This window comes from Leopardus geoffroyi, chromosome B2 (assembly GCF_018350155.1).
Source record: "Leopardus geoffroyi isolate Oge1 chromosome B2, O.geoffroyi_Oge1_pat1.0, whole genome shotgun sequence".
Lineage (NCBI taxonomy): Eukaryota > Metazoa > Chordata > Mammalia > Carnivora > Felidae > Leopardus > Leopardus geoffroyi.
Window position 1 is genome coordinate 100,239,580 of NC_059332.1, and position 17,109 is coordinate 100,256,688.

General features: G+C 37.7%; 1 protein-coding gene across 1 annotated transcript in view; it reads left to right on the forward strand.

Annotated features, from left to right (window-relative positions):
• SLC16A10 (solute carrier family 16 member 10) overlaps positions 1-17,109 on the forward strand; it is a 109,237-nt gene that overhangs the window by 58,741 nt on the left and 33,387 nt on the right. The window contains exons 2-3 of the mRNA XM_045499298.1: positions 7,791-7,935; positions 10,610-11,075. Of these exons, the coding sequence (XP_045355254.1) occupies positions 7,791-7,935; positions 10,610-11,075 (611 nt within the window). The remainder of the gene's footprint in view (positions 1-7,790; positions 7,936-10,609; positions 11,076-17,109) is intronic.

The window sequence follows — 17,109 nt, forward strand, 5'->3', positions numbered from 1 at the left end:
CTTGTTTTATTTTTGCTTGTTTCATAGTTTTTTTTTTTTAAATGAAAATATTCTTTCATTTTATTTCTTTGAAAGTTCTAAATATACTCATTTTGGAGTGGTAGTTACACTGGTCTACAGAATTAATTTCATCTGGAGTGACTATATTTGCTAATTGGTGATTTGTTAGCTGTCTTTGTTAGCATTGGACTGACTTCAGTTTTTTGGAATTTGAGTTTACAGAATCATTCTTAGTGGGAGGTATATTGTTTTGTTTTCTCCTTCTTCACCTTCCCTCCCTAATGGGTCTTCTGTTAGGCTCCCTGAATTCCCAGTTTCAGAATAAGGTCTTTTAAGCTTCTTGTTCCACAGTAACACTAAAAATCTCACAGACCAGCTAGAGAGCCAGTGAGGACCTTATTTCAGGCCTAGTCATGAGGCTGAGTCTGTATTCTCCTTCCCCTAGAAGTTTGTAGAGTTCTAAATCTTTAATCTGGATAGAAATCACTAAAATACCTTAACAACTAGAATTTAAATAAAAACTTAAAAAGCAAACATTACTAAAATCCCATCTAGCTCACTCTTGCCTTCTCCAGTCTCCTTTTGCAGGTGTATGGGGGGAGTTCCAGCTCTGGGCTCAGTCAGTGAGCTTGGCTTTTTTCTGTTTCACAGGGAGTACTTTTAGTCCTCTTAACAATGCCTAGTATCTGCTTACAGACCTGGACTCCATTAGACAGGCCCAACTTAGTCCGTTCCTTTTTGCAGGTAGTCTGTACATGACCAGGTTTTTTCGGTATCTTTTGAAAAATCTGTATGTATATTCTAATTCTATCATTATTTTGTGTTGGGAACAGAGGATGACACATGGAACTTGAATTCACTGTGCACCTTGATTGGGATTTGGATTTTGTCTTAATTTACCTAGATTGTGAGCTTCTCCAGGAAGGGATAACTTTTTAAATTACGTTTTTTTTTTCTTTTTCTTTTCTTTCTTTTCTTTTTCTTTTTCTTTTTCTTTTTTCTTTTCTTTTTTTTTTTTAGAGAGAGAGAGTGTGTGAATGCCCAAGCTGGGGAGGGACAGAGGAGGAGAGAGAGAATCCTCAGCAGGCTTCAAGCCCAGTGCAGAGCCCCACGTGGAGCCCAGTCTCACAACTGTGAGATCGTGACCTAAGTTGAAATCATGATGACATCCAACTGACTGAGCCACCCAGGCACCCCAGGAAGGGCAAATTTTTTATCAACAACATCAAACATGGCACCTAGCTGTGGGTGCCCAGTGTCTGTTTTTTAATGAAGGACTCTTGGACATGTCTTCTTATTCCTGTTTCCACCCTGGATATTTAGTTCGAATCCCACCAGTGTTGCATAACCTTGGCAAGTTACCTAGGACCTCTAATCTCTTCTTCCCCATCTTTAAAATGAAGATAATTCCTCACAAGATTGCCTGAGGAGCTAATGACAATTCTGTGCAGGTCCTTTCCAAGGATTAGGAGACATTCCAGAAATGTTCTCTTTCCCGTCTGTCCCCACCCCACCCTCACCAGTGATTAACATTTTTCCTGGCAGAGCAGACAATTCTTTGCAGTCATTGTTGGATATAGTGTTCTGTAATGTCATTAGGTTAAGATGGTTTATAGTGTCATCCAAACTTTTATATTTTAATGCTTTTTTTGGTCTTTTCATTTCTATTAATTACTGAGACAGATGTGCTAAATATACAGCTATGATTGTGGATTTGTCTAGTTTTGTTAGTTTTGTGTATTTGTTTTTTATGACCTCTATTTTTTTTGTTGTTGTTGAAATCTTCCATATAAGTTCATTTCTTAATCAGTGTTATTGAGGTGTAAATGACATGTAATAAGCTGCATGTTTAAAGTATGTAATTTGATGAGTTTTGTCAGATGTATATGCCAATGAAGCCACTACTACAGTCAAACTAATGAACATAACCATCACCCTCAAAGGTTTCTTTGTCCCTTGGTAATCCCTCTTTCCAGCTCCTTCCCACCTTCTAGGTAAACACTGATGTGCCTCCTGTCACTATAGATTAATTTGTATTTTTTTTTTTTAATTTTAAAGTGAGAGTGTGTGACTGGGGTGGTGGCGGGGGGAGAGAAAAAGAGAAAGAGAATATCTTAAGCAGCCTCCACATCAGAACAGAGTCCGATGTGGGGCTCGATCCCTTGACCCTGGGATCATGACCTGAGCCAAAATCAAGAGTCTGATGTTCAACTGACTGAGCCACCCAGGTGCCCCTAATTTGTATTTTTCATAAATGGAATCATGCTTTATGTGCTCTGTTGATCTTCTTTCACTGAGTATAATTATTTTGCTATTCATCCATGTTATATTTATCAGGAGTTCATTCCTGTATATATGGCTGGGTTGTATTCCATTATATAAATACACCTTCATTTGTTTATATAGTCACTTATTTCTGGACACTTAGATTCTTTTTAGTTTTTGACTATTAGAAATAAAGCAGCTATAAGTGGCTGTTTACAAGTTTTTGTATGGACATATACTTGTTTCTCTTAGGTAAATACCTAGGAGTGGAATGGCTAGGTCATATGGTAGGGGTATGTTTAACTTAAAAAAAAAAAAAAATCCTAAACTGTTTTCCAAAGTGGTTGAACAATTTTATATTCCCTGTAGCAGCGTGTGATGGTTCCAATTGCTCTATGACCTCATTAGCACTTATATGATTAGTCCTTTTCCTTTTAGCCTTTCTAATAGATGTGTGGTTTTTTAATTATTATTTTAATTTACATTTCCCTTATGACTAATGATGTTGAGCATCTTTTCATATGCATATTTTCCATTTGCATATCTTTTTTTGTGAAGTGATTTTTCAAATATTTTGCCTGGTTTCTAATTGGGTTGCATGGTTTTCGTGGAGTTTTAAGAATTCTTTATATAATCTGGGTACAGGTTTTTTATTAGATACATCATTTGCAAATCTTTCTGCCTAGTGTGTGACTTTCTTTTTATCCTCTTAACAGTGTCTTTTATTTTTTGTTGTTGTTGTTTTTTAAGTGGGCTCCATACTGGACTTGAACTCATGCCCCTGAGAACAAGACCTGAGCTGAGATCAAGAGTCGGATGCTTATGGGTGGATTTGAAATGTTTGGGTGGGTTAAGGGGGCATTTTAACAACATGGCTTCTCCTTTGGCATGTTTAATTGTGATGTTTAATGGACATCCTTGAAGATGACTCTTTTAAAATGAAATTCCCTCCTAATGATGACTACTTCCCTGCCACTCTATGGGACAATCAGCAGAATCTGTACATTCTTATTTAGAATGGACATTCTCTTGTAATTTTGTTCCTGTTTATTTTAAAGTTTTCCTTTTGTTTCACTAGAAAGGAAAGATGATGCTTAGTTTCAAATGTTAAAAGTGTACAAGTTGCTTTGTTACAATAAAACTAAATGTGTAAAAAAAAAAACAAAAAAAAAAAACTTGGATGCTTAACTCCCTGAGACACTCAGGTGCCCCTTAACAGTGTCTTTCAAGGAGAAATTCTTAGTTTTGTGAGGTTTACTTTATAGATTGCTTTTAGTATTGTATTTGAGAAATCTTTGCCTAATTTAAGGTTGCAAAGATTTCTCCAGTGTTCTCTTCCAGAAGTTTTAAAAGTTTTCAGTTTCACATTTAAGTTTTATGATCCTTTTTGAGGTAATTTTTAAAGATGGTGTAAGTAGGTGTAAAATTTTAATGTTTCCTGTATCTGTGAAGCTCTGTTATGAAATGTGTATAAAGTTATCATTGTTATATCTTCCTGAAGCATTGATACTTTTATCATTATAAAATATCCCTCTGTGTTTCTAGTAATACTTTTTGTCTTCAGCCTGTTTTGTCTAAACTGAGTAGAGCCACTCCATTCTTCTTAGGGTTATTTATGTGGCATATCTTTTTCCATCTTTTTATTTTCAACTTGTGTATTTGTATTTAAAGTGCATCTTTTTAAACAGGATATAATTGGTTCTTGATTTTTTTAATCTAGTCAGAAAATCTTTCTCATTTGATTAGAGTCTTTAGTCTACTTTTATTTAATGTAATTACTGATATGGTCATATTCAGGTCTGACATTTTGCTATTTGTTTTCTATTTGTCTCATCCATTTTTTGTTCTTCTGTTCCTCTCTTCTGCCTTCCTTTGCACTAGTCAAAGAATTTTAGTAATCAATTCTAGTTTCTCTGTTGACTTTTAATCTATATCTCTTTGCATTATTTTTTAATGCTTTCTCTAGGGTTTATAATATCCATCTTTAAGTTGTCCAAATGCATCTTAAATTAATATAGGATTGCTGCAGGTGAAATATAGGAAACTTGCAATAGTATGTAACATCTATCTCCATTTTTAGTTTTTTTGTTATTATATACTAACAGTGTTATAATTTGCTTTAAATGGTCATATAAGTTCTTGTAAAGAAATTATAAAGAAAAAACATGTGTATGTGTATTTCAGTCCTTCCTTTACACCCATGTTGCCAGCTGGTATCATTTCCCTTTAGCCTGAAACACTTTCTTTAATATTTCCTGTAGTGGAAATCTTCCAGTGACAAATTCTCTGTTTTTATTATCTAAAAATGTTTTTATTTTGCCTTCATTTTTTGAAGGGTAGTTTAGCTGGATATAGAATCCATGGTAGACAGTTTTTTCCTTTTTCAGCCCATTAAATAACACTGGTCCAGTGTTTTCTATCCTTCATTATCTCTTATGAGCAGCCAACTGATAATGATATCATTGTTTTCCTTGTATGTAATAGGTTATCTTTTTTCTTTACTTTCAAATTTTTCTCTTTATCTTTGACATTCTGAAGTTTATGGTGTGTTTAGGAGTGGTTTGCTTAAGGAGGTTCTTTGAGCTTCTTAGATCTGTAAGTTAGTTTTTCACATAATATGTGATTTTGGGGTTTGATTAGTTCTTCATATATATTTTCTGCCCCTGTTTTTCCTTTCTAGGACTTCAGTCATAACATGTTGGTCCTTTGGATTTTTGTCTCACAGACCTTTAACACTTTGTACCTTTTTAAAAAATATTTTTCTCTCTGTTCTTGAGGTTGGGTATTTCCTGTCTTCAAATTTCCATATACTTTTTTATCTTTTGTTATCAGTCTAGTGAGCCTATGAATGCATTCTTCAGTTATTGTACTTTTCATCACTATAGAGTTTCCATTTTTTTGTAGTTTGCATCTCACTGTTGAGATTCCCTATCTGCACACTGAATAAGATTATATTTACATTTAATTATTTCAAATGGTATCCTCTAATACTTCTAACATTTATAACAGGTTTTTGAAATCTTTGCTAAATGCAATATCTGAGCACAGAGTCCATTAATATTATTATTTCTTTGAATGTCTGATAATCTTAGGTTGAAACATGGATATTATAGATACTATTTTGAAGTAACTCTGATTCTATTGTATTCTTCCAAGGTTATTGAGTTTTTGTTCCTAGTAGGCAGTTAGCTTGCCTGGACTCCTGCAAACTGTCACTCTGTGATGTGCAGCAGCTGATAATCTCTGCTCAGTTCTTACAGCCTTCGGCTGCTGCTTTTCTTTTTTCTCTAGCTGTTACTTGTCTTTAGTCTGGCCCCTAACTAGTCTATCCAGCACTTGTATTGTGTCTTGATCCTCAAAAAAGCCCACAGACTTACAGTTTTTAGTTTCAGTTTCAACTTTTCAAGGGTAAACTCTCCTCCACCTTCTATCTGCTTTAGACATTTTCCAGTGTGTTTAAATACTTTTTTTTTTTCCAGTGCACACATGCCATAATTGTTCCCTGCAGGAGGGTTTGCTTGACCATTTCACTCTGATGCTATTAACAGAAGTTGATAGCAAGTAATTAAAAAAAACCCCTCGTTAGTGGAAATATAACTCCCAAATAACATTTAGGGTGGCAAGGAAATGGTCAAGTACAGTCTACTCATTCTTGAATTTTTGTGTAGTTGCCAGATAGCTCTATGCCCCAAGAGTCATGGGAACTTTGTTGAATGATATTTTGCATTCTAATCTCAGTTTTGTATTATTTCATTTTATTTGAAGCTATTAAAACAATGTTGAGATATTAGAAAGCAAAGATGTCTTGAAAAGAGACCAAGATCAAGTGAAAATGAGGGTTGGAACTACCAAAAAAGGGTAAAAGAATATCAACCTTAAACTAACCAACAGTAGTTCTCTCTTTGAGTATTTTCATTTGTAAACACTTTGCCCTTGCAATCATTTATGTCTACATTATTATAACACCTTTATTTTATTTAATATGCAGGAAAATCTTATATATTAAACCTAACCACTTCCTTTCAGTGATTTGCATTCTCCTTTGGCCATATACTGAAAGCTGAGGATTTGTTCTCCATATGGAGGAGAAAACAAAGGATCTGGATGGGGAAATTGGAAAGCTACTTAGTATTTTTTGACAAAGATTCCCCAGCATGGCCTTTCTTGGATGTTTCTTTCTATAATATCACATACACATACATATATTCAAATAAGAGTATACAAACACATTTTAAAGAGTTTCTTTATTATACATTTTTAAAAAATGTTTATTTTTGACAGAGAGAGAGAGAGAGAGAGAGAGAGACAGAGACAGAGACAGAGCATGAGCGGGGGAGGGGCAGAGAGAGGGAGACACAGAATCAGAAACAGGCTCCAGGCTCTGAGCTGTCAGCACAGAGCCTGATGTGGGGCTCGAATTCACAGACCGCGAGATCATGACCTGAGCCAAAGTTGGATGCTCAACCGACTGAGCCACCAAGGCATCCCTATTATACATTTTTTGACATCTATATCTCTTAAGGCATTTATCACCTTCTATGTGGTGGTCTTGTTGGACCTCTATTTGCATATATGTTACTAGACTGAAAATTATTGAAAGGTAGAGAAATCTCTTAGACTCTTAGACTCTTAGACTTCTTTTCATGTGAAAGATAACATGCTTTCAGAAAAGAAGATAAAATGTGTGTGTGGTTTCATCAATAAAGGGATACCCAGGGGCGCCTGGGTGGCTCAGTCGGTTAAGCGTCCGACTTCGGCTCAGGTCATGTTCTCACGCTCCAAGAGTTCGAGCCCCACATCGGGCTCTGTGCTGACAGCTCAGAGCCTGGAGCTTGTTTCAGATTCTGTGTCTCCCTCTCTCTGACCCTCCCCCGTTTATGCTCTGTCTCTCTCTGTCTCAAAAATAAATAAACGTTAAAAAAAATTTTTTTTTTTAAAATAAAGGGATACCCAGTAACTATTATCCAGGTCAACAGATAGTCTACCTGTGTATGACTTGATTGCCTTAGCACAAGAACTAAGCCCAGACTCTAGGCAGATGTTCAGTTCTTAACTATTGGTTCCAAATGATTATAATTCTGTTTCCTCCCCCTAAGCGTTAACCACTATCCTGACTTCCAGTGGTCATCATTTCTTCGCAGTTTGACCACCTAAGCATGCATTAGTAAATGTATCTAAATTTTTTTTAATGACTTTCTTTCCATAGACTAGAAGTTGCTTAAAACCATAGATACCAGGTTAGAGATTAATAGAGTTTGGGTCATAGAAGAGTGTTTGATTTGATTACGGAAACAAACTAAGAATTCAGTTAAACACAAATAATTGCTGTGCCAGTTATAATTAGTATTGGCCAGTCCTTTGGGCTGTGATTCAGATCTGTTTCTAATTTATTCCAATTTCTTCTCATTCCAAAAAAGTAGTAGCTTTTTTGCACTAATGTTATTCTAAATATATATTATATCCTATGGGATAACTACAGGTGCAGTTTGCCATAACATAATGTCCCTTTTGTCCCTCTTTTACAGCGTGGGTAAGTTCTCTGTCCATGGGGATGATTTTCTTTTGCTGCCCAATAGCCAGCGTCTTCACAGACATGTTTGGTTGTCAGAAGACAGCTGTCGTGGGTGCTGCTGTTGGATTCATTGGACTCCTGTCCAGTTCTTTTGTAAGGTAAGGACTTGGTTCTTCATGCTGCTTTTCAAGAATTGTTAGATACCATAAAGTTGTGCTTTCAGAAACTTTGCTGTTTACAAGGAAAAAATCCTCTTTTCATTGCGTAAGCTTTAAGCACTATGACTTACACAGTGTTATCCATGGCAGCAAGTCAGAGCTTCATAATTTGAGTGCTTTTGTTTGCACCTCTCTCATATTTTTTATTCAGTTGCATTTTTTTAACCCACTGATCAAAAGCTATCAAGCTTTAAGGGGAGCAAGGGGTCACGTGGTATAAATTCCAGGTGTCGAACAGTGGACTCACTTTCCTATAGTTCAAGTTCAGCTTTCTTAGGAAAGCCTTCTCTAGCAACTCCAGGTCACGTCACATCCCTTCTCGGGATCCTCTTTACACACATGGTTGATATTTACTGACATACACTGCACTTTTCCAGTTGTCAAACTTCAACGATTTGAACCAGCTGTTACTGAGGTGAAAATTTAGAAGTGAAAGATGCTGAGCAGCATTGAAAATGCCATCATTTGTGCTTATGTGCTTTACTCTGTAGGAGACATACAAAGCTTAATATCACGCAGCACTTAGTATTTATTTATTTATTTATTTATTTATTTATTTATTTATTTTTATTTATTTATTTTTTTAAAATTTTTTTCAACGTTTATTTATTTTTGGGACAGAGAGAGATAGAGCATGAACGGGGGAGGGTCAGAGAGAGAGGGAGACACAGAATTGGAAACAGGCTCCAGGCTCTGAGCCATCAGCCCAGAGCCTGACGCGGGGCTCGAACTCAAGGACCGCGAGATCATGACCTGGCTGAAGTCGGACGCTTAACCGACTGCGCCACCCAGGCGCCCCGAAGCACTTAGTATTTAAAATAGTGCCCAAGAGAATGTTTCCAGTTTATATCCATGGCTCTCAGGTTTTCCAACTGACAGATTTACAGTACTGTGACATATTGTATAGATACAGGTGTCCATGATTGTACCGTGTTGTCAATACTGTTTTTAATATATGCTTTGAAAAAGGCAGAGAAATGTACAGTGGATTTAGATTTTTCCTTTAAAATTGTTAAATAAAAATAGCACCTTAAGTAGTAAGTTGCAGTTATCTTGAAAACTACTTATGTGGAAAAACTGAGGCACTGAGGCAGAATGAATGAAGTATTTTGTTCTATATTGTTTGGGTAGATGTCTTGTTTCACAAAGATTATGAGTAGGGTGTTTTTTACATGTTTAATATTTTTTTCGTCAAGTACCTGGAACCTATGGCTGCTGAATATATGTTTATGGAATAGAGTGGAGATTGAGTAGAGGGTGATCAGAATGAAGTAAAATTAACCTGGGAAAACCTAGGAGTGACTCTTGAGCCTCATTTGGAGATTGTGCTCGCTGTGGACTAATAATGGGGAAGGGCATCTCAGAGAAGATTGCCAACATGCCTTGATTTTATCAGATTCTGGAGTTCCTTATGATTACCTTAGCATATTGCTAGACTAGTGTTATTGTTCAAATTTTAATTATTAACCAACTTTATCTGTCTTAGTTTCTAATAAATAATTTGCCTTTGCTACTGAGATACAACCTTTTGAATTGGGCTTTTCAAAAAGAAAAAAATTTAGTATTCTTTTACTCCTTACCTTAATTGTTTCAAAGAATGTAATAATATCCTTGATGTTCCTAAGAGATATGTAATTAAGTTATTTGGTTAAACTATACAATTCTTAATCCTTTATTATTGTTTTGAGGCATACATGGCCTTAAAACTTACAAGGTGGGATCACTAATAACACACTTCCCTTCGTCTTCCGGCAGTCAGAACATGGTCTTTTGCTGTCTTGCACAATGCTGAGAGCCGTGCAGTACAGGGGCGAAGGTTGGTCCACAGCCGTTAGGCCAGCAGAAATGAGACACAAGTGCTTCTCTGTGCAAATGTTTCTGACATAACCTTGGGGATAAAATATCAAATGCAGCTTTTCCCTTGAATAGATTGCTTAGTGTCTGGGAAGTCTCAATAAAATAATGAGTTTTTGTAGTAAAATTATAATTTTCAAAAGCTTTTATTGAGACTAGGTTTTTTTGTTCGTTAGTTTAATCACTGTCATTTTACTGAAGCCCTTCCTGGCACTGTCCTTTCTGAGTTGTGGAGAGCACAACAGTTCTGACTGAGTGCTGCACGGTTCACCTGAAATCCATGAAAAGAGGAAGAGGAACAAAATCACTGATGGCCTTAATGGTCATTTTTCACATAGTTGAGGCATTTTATTATCCATTCAGATGATGTGAAAATATTTTTAGTGTCATATTCTTAGCTTATTGAGTTTTCACCTCTTTCTGTTAAATTTTTATTTCTGTGGGGCGCCTGGGTGGCTCAGTCGGTTAAGCGGCTGACTTCAGCTCAGGTCATGATCTTGCGGTCCATGAGTTCGAGCCCCGCATCGGGCTCTGTGCTTACAGCTCAGAGACTGGAGCCTGTTTCAGATTCTGTGTCTCCCTCTCTCTGATCCTCCCCCGTTCATGCTCTGTCTCTCTCTGTCTCAAAAATAAATAAACGTTAAAAAAAAAAAATTAAAAAATTTTTATTTGTGTAAAATCGGTTGAAGAAGGTTTTATTCTACCAAGCACTTGATAAAAATAATGAAAGCTGCTTTCTCTCTGTTTCATCTCCCCACAGCTCCATCGAGCCTCTGTACCTTACCTATGGAATCATATTTGCTTGTGGCTGCTCCTTTGCATACCAGCCTTCGCTGGTCATTTTGGGACACTATTTCAAGAAGCGCCTTGGACTGGTGAATGGCATTGTCACCGCTGGCAGCAGCATCTTCACAATTTTGCTGCCTTTCCTTTTAAGGGTTCTGACTGACACCGTGGGCCTCTTTCACACACTGAGGGTCCTCTGCATCTTCATGTTTGTTCTCTTTCTGGCTAGCTTTACGTACCGACCTCTTGCTCCAAGTGCCAAAGATAAAGAGGGTGGAACCAAAGGAGGCAACAACAGATTCTCCCTCTTTTCCAGGAGGAAGTTTAGTCCTCCAAAAAAATTTTTCAATTTTGCCCTCTTCAAGGTGACAGCTTATGCGGTTTGGGCAGTTGGAATACCGCTTGCACTTTTCGGATACTTTGTGCCTTATGTTCACTTGGTGAGTATGTTTCTCCGGCTTTGCTGGTAACGGGTATTGTTATTTCATACAGGAAAATTTCTTAGAAGAGCAAGATAGATCACGTGGAGGTTGGTCTTAAACATTATCCTGATTGTAATTCAGGGACTCTTGAAATTCAAGGTCCCTTAAGACAAGGTCAACACATCCATCAGATCATTAAATAAAGGATAGGTTTCGTGGTGTGCTTTTGGAATTTAAAAAATTGCCAAACCGTAAAAAATGGAAAAAAAACTTTAAAAAAAAAAAAAAGGCAGGCTAAAATACAGGAACAAATGTCATCAATACAAAAAACTTAGTTGGTCACTTTTTCTTTTTTTTTTCTTTTTCTTTAAAAAACATTTTTTTTTTTTAATGTTTATTTATTTTTGAGACAGAGAGAGACAGAGCATGAACAGGGGAGGGGCAGAGAGAGAGGGAGACACAGAATCAGAAGCAGGCTCCAGGCTCTGAGCCATCAGCCCAGAGCCCGACGCGGGGCTCGAACTCACGGACCGTGAGATCGTGACCTGAGCCGAAGTCGGACGCTCAACCGACTGAGCCACCCAGGCGCCCCGTCACTTTTTCTTTAAGTAGCTTACAAATCATAATCAGGGACAAAGATGGGGCAATGATTTTGCCAACATCAATAAATTATTTTTTGACAGAATGGTACAGAAATGAGGTAGGCTGTAAAAGCCAAATGGTCTTGACACGAAGAAGCATTACACTTACTTGTGGGATACTTCTGGGAAAGTGGGGATTTTATTCAGAGGATTACTTGAGAAATGTTAGTTAGCAATTTCAAATGAGGGGAGAGCAAGGATTTCATAGGAGATTTAGAATTCAAGTACTCAAGCAATTTATTTTGTTTATTTCTATCACAAAGGCAAATTTAAGCCTCTTAATATTGAAACAAGAATAGGCAGTGTCTAAAGTATCTGTCCCTGGCAAAATTTGCTCTAAAGTGCTTATTACGTCCCTTCCTTTTTTCTTGCTATTGTGGCTAAAAATATATTTATAGTTCAACATAGTTGATAAGTGACAAGCAAAATGATGCAAAGGTACATTCTTCTGTGGTATGCATACTGTGTAAGAACTTGGATCTTTTCTAGCTCTTAGTCTACTTTTGGATATTTGTGTAACTTTTCATTAAAGTTTTGGTGGAAGTTGGTAACACAGCTCAAGGATTTTTGGGCTCAAGCGGTCAGCTTGTAAACTATGACGTCAGTCCTTTGTGGGTTCCTATGCTTAGTCCAGAAAAGAATTAAGTCAAGGAAACAGGAAGAGAAATGGTAAGCAGTCCTGGATCTAGAACTAATTTTGATTTCTCTATTCTCCTAATTCCTGTTTTGCCAGAGGTGTTGAAGAAGCACTGGGGTAACCAATGGGAGGCAGGGAAAAGGACTGGTTTTTAGTACTCTGAGTCACTCGGCATTTTGCAGAGACTGAGGTAGTAGATAAAATGACCTCATATGTGACACCTGTCACATATGTAGTGTGTGACTACATCTTTTTTTTTTTTTTTTTAGTATGTGGCTACATTCTGACTTCACAGTCCATTTTTACCCTTTTAGGAAGGCATATCTGAACCATCTGAAGCTTTTTTGTTGTTGTTGGAATATAGATCTGTTGTGGGAGGATCTACTTTACCAACTATCTCTTCTATAGCTTCTAGAGTTAAAACATTTGTGGTGTCCTTTTCAAAGATGAATAGATTTTTTTAAAGAAATTCTCTTAGGGGGGTGCCTGGGTGGCTCAGTCAGTAAAGCATCCAACTTCAGCTCAGGTCATGACCTCATGGTTCATGAGTTTGAGCCCTGTGTCGGGCTCTGTGCTGACTTCTCAGAGCCTGGAGCCTGCTTTGGATTCTGTGTCTCCTTCTCTCTCTGCCTCTCCCCTGCTCACGCTCTTTCTCTCTCTCTCAAATAAATAAACATTAAAAAAACTTAAAAATTCTCTTAGGTACTACAAAGTGAGCGCACACAGAGAAATCAGTATCTCAGTTTTTTTTTTAAATAAAGGTTTTCTGCAACTTATGACTGATTTTTTTTTTTTTAATGTTTATTTTTGAGAGAGAGAGGCAGAGCGTGGGCAGGCAAGGGGCAGAGAAAGAGGGAGACACAGAATCTGAAGCAGGTTCCAGGCTCTGAGCTGTCAGCACAGAGCCTGATGCAGGGCTCCAACCCATGAGCTGTGAGATCATGACCTAAGCTGAAGTCAGACGTTTAACCAACTGAGCCACCCAGGCGCCCCTGTTTTGTTAATACCAGACATTTACCAAAGGACAAGTGGTGGGTGACTGTCTAGTTATTCTTGTAACATTTATAATTTGTAAATTAATTTTACATATGTTATTTCATCTGACCTTTACAAAAAACCTGTGACATAGGCAAAATAATATTAGTCCTTACTGTGTAGGTTGGAAAACAGATCCATCATTAGCAAAGATGTTAAGTGACTTCTTCTTCATATTCAAAGATGTTAAGTGAAGTGAGTATGCCTAAGGAAATTTAGTAAATATATTATTGGCCTTTTTCTCTTTTTTTTATATGAAATTTATTGTCAAATTGGTTTCCATACAACACCCAGTGCTCATCCCAACAGGTGCCCTCCTCAGAACCCATCACCTACCCTCCTTGCCCTCCCACCCCCCCATCAACCCTCAGTTTGTTCTCAGTTTTTAAGAGTCTCTTATGTTTTAGCTCCCTCCCTCTCTAACCTTAAAGTAAATCAAATTTCATAGTGAGTGATGAGTTAGATGGTATTCTAGATATTATTGTCATCAGGAGGCTGTAAATCAGATAGTACACAAAACAATAGGGTCTCTGTTAACTCCAATAACAAACCAGGTCTTTTTTCTGCTCTCCTTCCTTCCAGGCATGTTTTCTTAGAAAATTATTATTTTTCATTTGTGATTTTTTGCATTGTCGAACAATTATAACACTAAAAGCTATGTTGGAGAGGAAACACCAGACAGTTGCGGGCTGTTGCCATGCAGGCTGTTGAAGTCTCGTGTTTAATGGGTGCACCAAGTTGCTTGCTCGTGTTGTAAATTAAGGTTTGGATTGTGGACACTTGCTTAATCCAGGCTTCATGGATCCAGCCTTCCCCTTAGAGGAGGAAAAGGTGTCTTACATCTTTCCAAATACAAGTAGATGATATTCAATTCACATCAAACCCTTTGTTGTGTATTGAAGGGAATACACAGGAGGTATAAGAACCTGCCAAAGGAGGATAAAATCTAGTAAATATAATAATAAGAGCTGTTATATAGTTTACAACTTTTACATGCATTATCTTATTTCATCTTCACAACAGGGAGTACTTGTGATGCAACATCTTCATTTCACTGATAAAAAGACTGAGGCACCAAGAGATTTAAAAACTTGTCTAGGATCACAGAAATAGTGACTGGTAATTACTGGTGTGGCATTTCTATTCCAGAGGCAGTAGTGTATATTGGGTCAAGGTAAGGGCTCTGCAGTAAGACAGATCTGGGTTTTATCCCTAACTAGTTGCATGACCTTGAGTAATTCCTGTGAGCATCAGTTTCTTCATCTATAAAATAGGGATAAACCCAATTGTGTAGAGTTGTAAGGATTAGAAAAAAATGTATGTAAAGCATCTATCCAGTCCTGGTATAAAAATGAGAATTAATTTAAAGACAATGTGATTGCTGATTGAGTGGCTTTAAGTGAGGGCTATAGAAGAGTCAAAGGAGAGAGATGATACCCATTTGGAAAAGGGCTTAGTAAAAACTTCCCAGGATTGGAGTTGGCCCTTGAGCTTGAGATTGGTGTTAAATTCAGATCCCTAATCAAGCAGGGAATTAATTTATCTAGGTCTTCTTTGAAGATCCAGAAGTACAATGAAGTGGTTAGGTTAAAAACTCTAAGATTTTTACCTGCTAGGCTGTACACGAGACTTGAGAGAAAATATGCATGCTCTGTGTCAGTCTTGCTCTTGAAGCAGGGTTGGAGGTTTTCTCTTTTAGTAGTTGACTTTTATTTCTTTATTTTTTTAATGTTTATTTTTGACAGAGACAGAGCACAAGCGGGGGAGGGGCAGAGAGAGAGGGAGACACAGAATCTGAAACAGGCTCCAGGCTCCCAGCTGTCAGCACAGAGCCCGATGCAGGGCTTGAACTCACAGACAGCAAGATCATGACTTGAGCTGAAGTCAGACGCCAATCGACTGAGCCACCCAGGTGCCCCATTAGTTGACTTTTAAAGATGAAGAATCCTATTGTTTCCTGAAAGCTGTCAAATGATTTCTCTTTTAGGCCTACCCACTTACAGTCTCCACTGTGAGGGTACAAATCTTCTAGATCAGTTTAAGTGAGGCCTAACTTTCTAAATAAACATTCCTATTGGCAGCTGCTTCAGTTTTTATTATTTGCCCCTTTTGCCTGAGAGTTGTTTTAGGTTATTTTCTGGGCTACATATTTATGGTTTCTCCTTATCCAGTTCTTCGTTAGCTTCCAAAAGTATAACACTCTTAGTTTTCGTCCTACTTCTCCATCACTCTTTAGTTTCTTTGCTGGTTCCTTTTCCACCCTGACTCTTCATATCAGTGTGTTCCAGGGCCTGTCCCTGATCTTTTTACCTACTCATTCCATTGGTGGTTTCTTCCAGTCTCCAGAGTTCAAACATCTTATCTATGCCGGGGACTCTAAATTTGTATTTCTCACCCAGACCTCTTTCCTGAATACTCTGCCAGGCTTTGAGAACCAACTGCCTACTTAGTATCTCCACCTGAATGACTGCTACCTGTTTGAGATTTAATATGTCCAACCCTAAAGTCCTGATCTTACCCCCTCACAAAACTTCTCTGCCCCCCAGCAGTCTCCATCTCAGGAGATGGCAATTTCATCTTTCCAAGTGATTGGGCCCCAAACCTTGGAGTCATCCTTGGCTCTTCTTTCTTTCATATTACACTCCTGATCTGGTCTGGAAATGCTGGTGGTTCTCCTTTCAAAATATATCCAGGATCTGGCCACCTTTCATTATCCTCACTACTACACCTTAGACCAGGCCATCATCCCCAGCTTGGATCACTGCGGTTGCCTCACAACTGGTTTCCCTGCTACCTTCCCTGCCTGCTGCAGTCTGTTCTCTACACAGAAGCCACCAGGGTTCCTTCAATACATAATTCACTCTGCTCAAAATCCTTCAATGGCTCTCCATTTCTTTGAGAGTAAAAACTAATGTCCTTATAGTGGCCTACAAAGTACTCCATGATCTGGCCCCTCCTGCCTCTCTGATCTCATCTTGTATCTTTGCCCCCCTTGCTCACTCTGCTCCTGCCACACTGTCCTTTTCGTTATTTACCCTTTTTTTTTTTAAGATTTTATTTTTAAGTAATTTCTATACCCATCATGGGGCTCGAACCCACAACCCTGAGATCAAGAGCCGCACGTTCCTCCAACTGAGCCAGCCAGTGTCCCACTCTTGACCTTTTAATGAGACATACCCTGACCACCTGGTTATAACTCCCTCCTTCCTTCTCCCCTCCACAGCATTTCCAAACACCCTCACACTGCTTTTCCTTTTTTCATAGCACCCAATACCTTCTAACATATTACATAATTTAATTATTATGATTATTTTTGGCTATCTGTATATATGTATCTGCTAGAATATAAACCTCATGAAGCCAAGGGTCTTTTTTTGTTTTGTTCAGCGATAGATCCTAGACACCTAGCACAAAGCACATTGGGTGCTTAAGTATTTGTCCAGTGACTGAATATGTAAGTCTAAAGCGACATTATATAAGCAATTCATTTTCTCACCATTTTGATCTTTAAAATTCCCTATTTAATGCCATAATGATTTTTCACATATGTTTATATATTTTTCTCATTTTATAGGACATGATAATATATTCATTAAACAGTTAATAACTCAAACTCAGCAAACTTCAGAATAATTAACACTCATGCCATCTTTTTTTAAAGTTTATTTATTTGAGAGAGAAAAAGAGAGAGAAAACAAGTGGGGGGAGGGGCAGAGAGAAGGGGAGAGACAGAATCCCA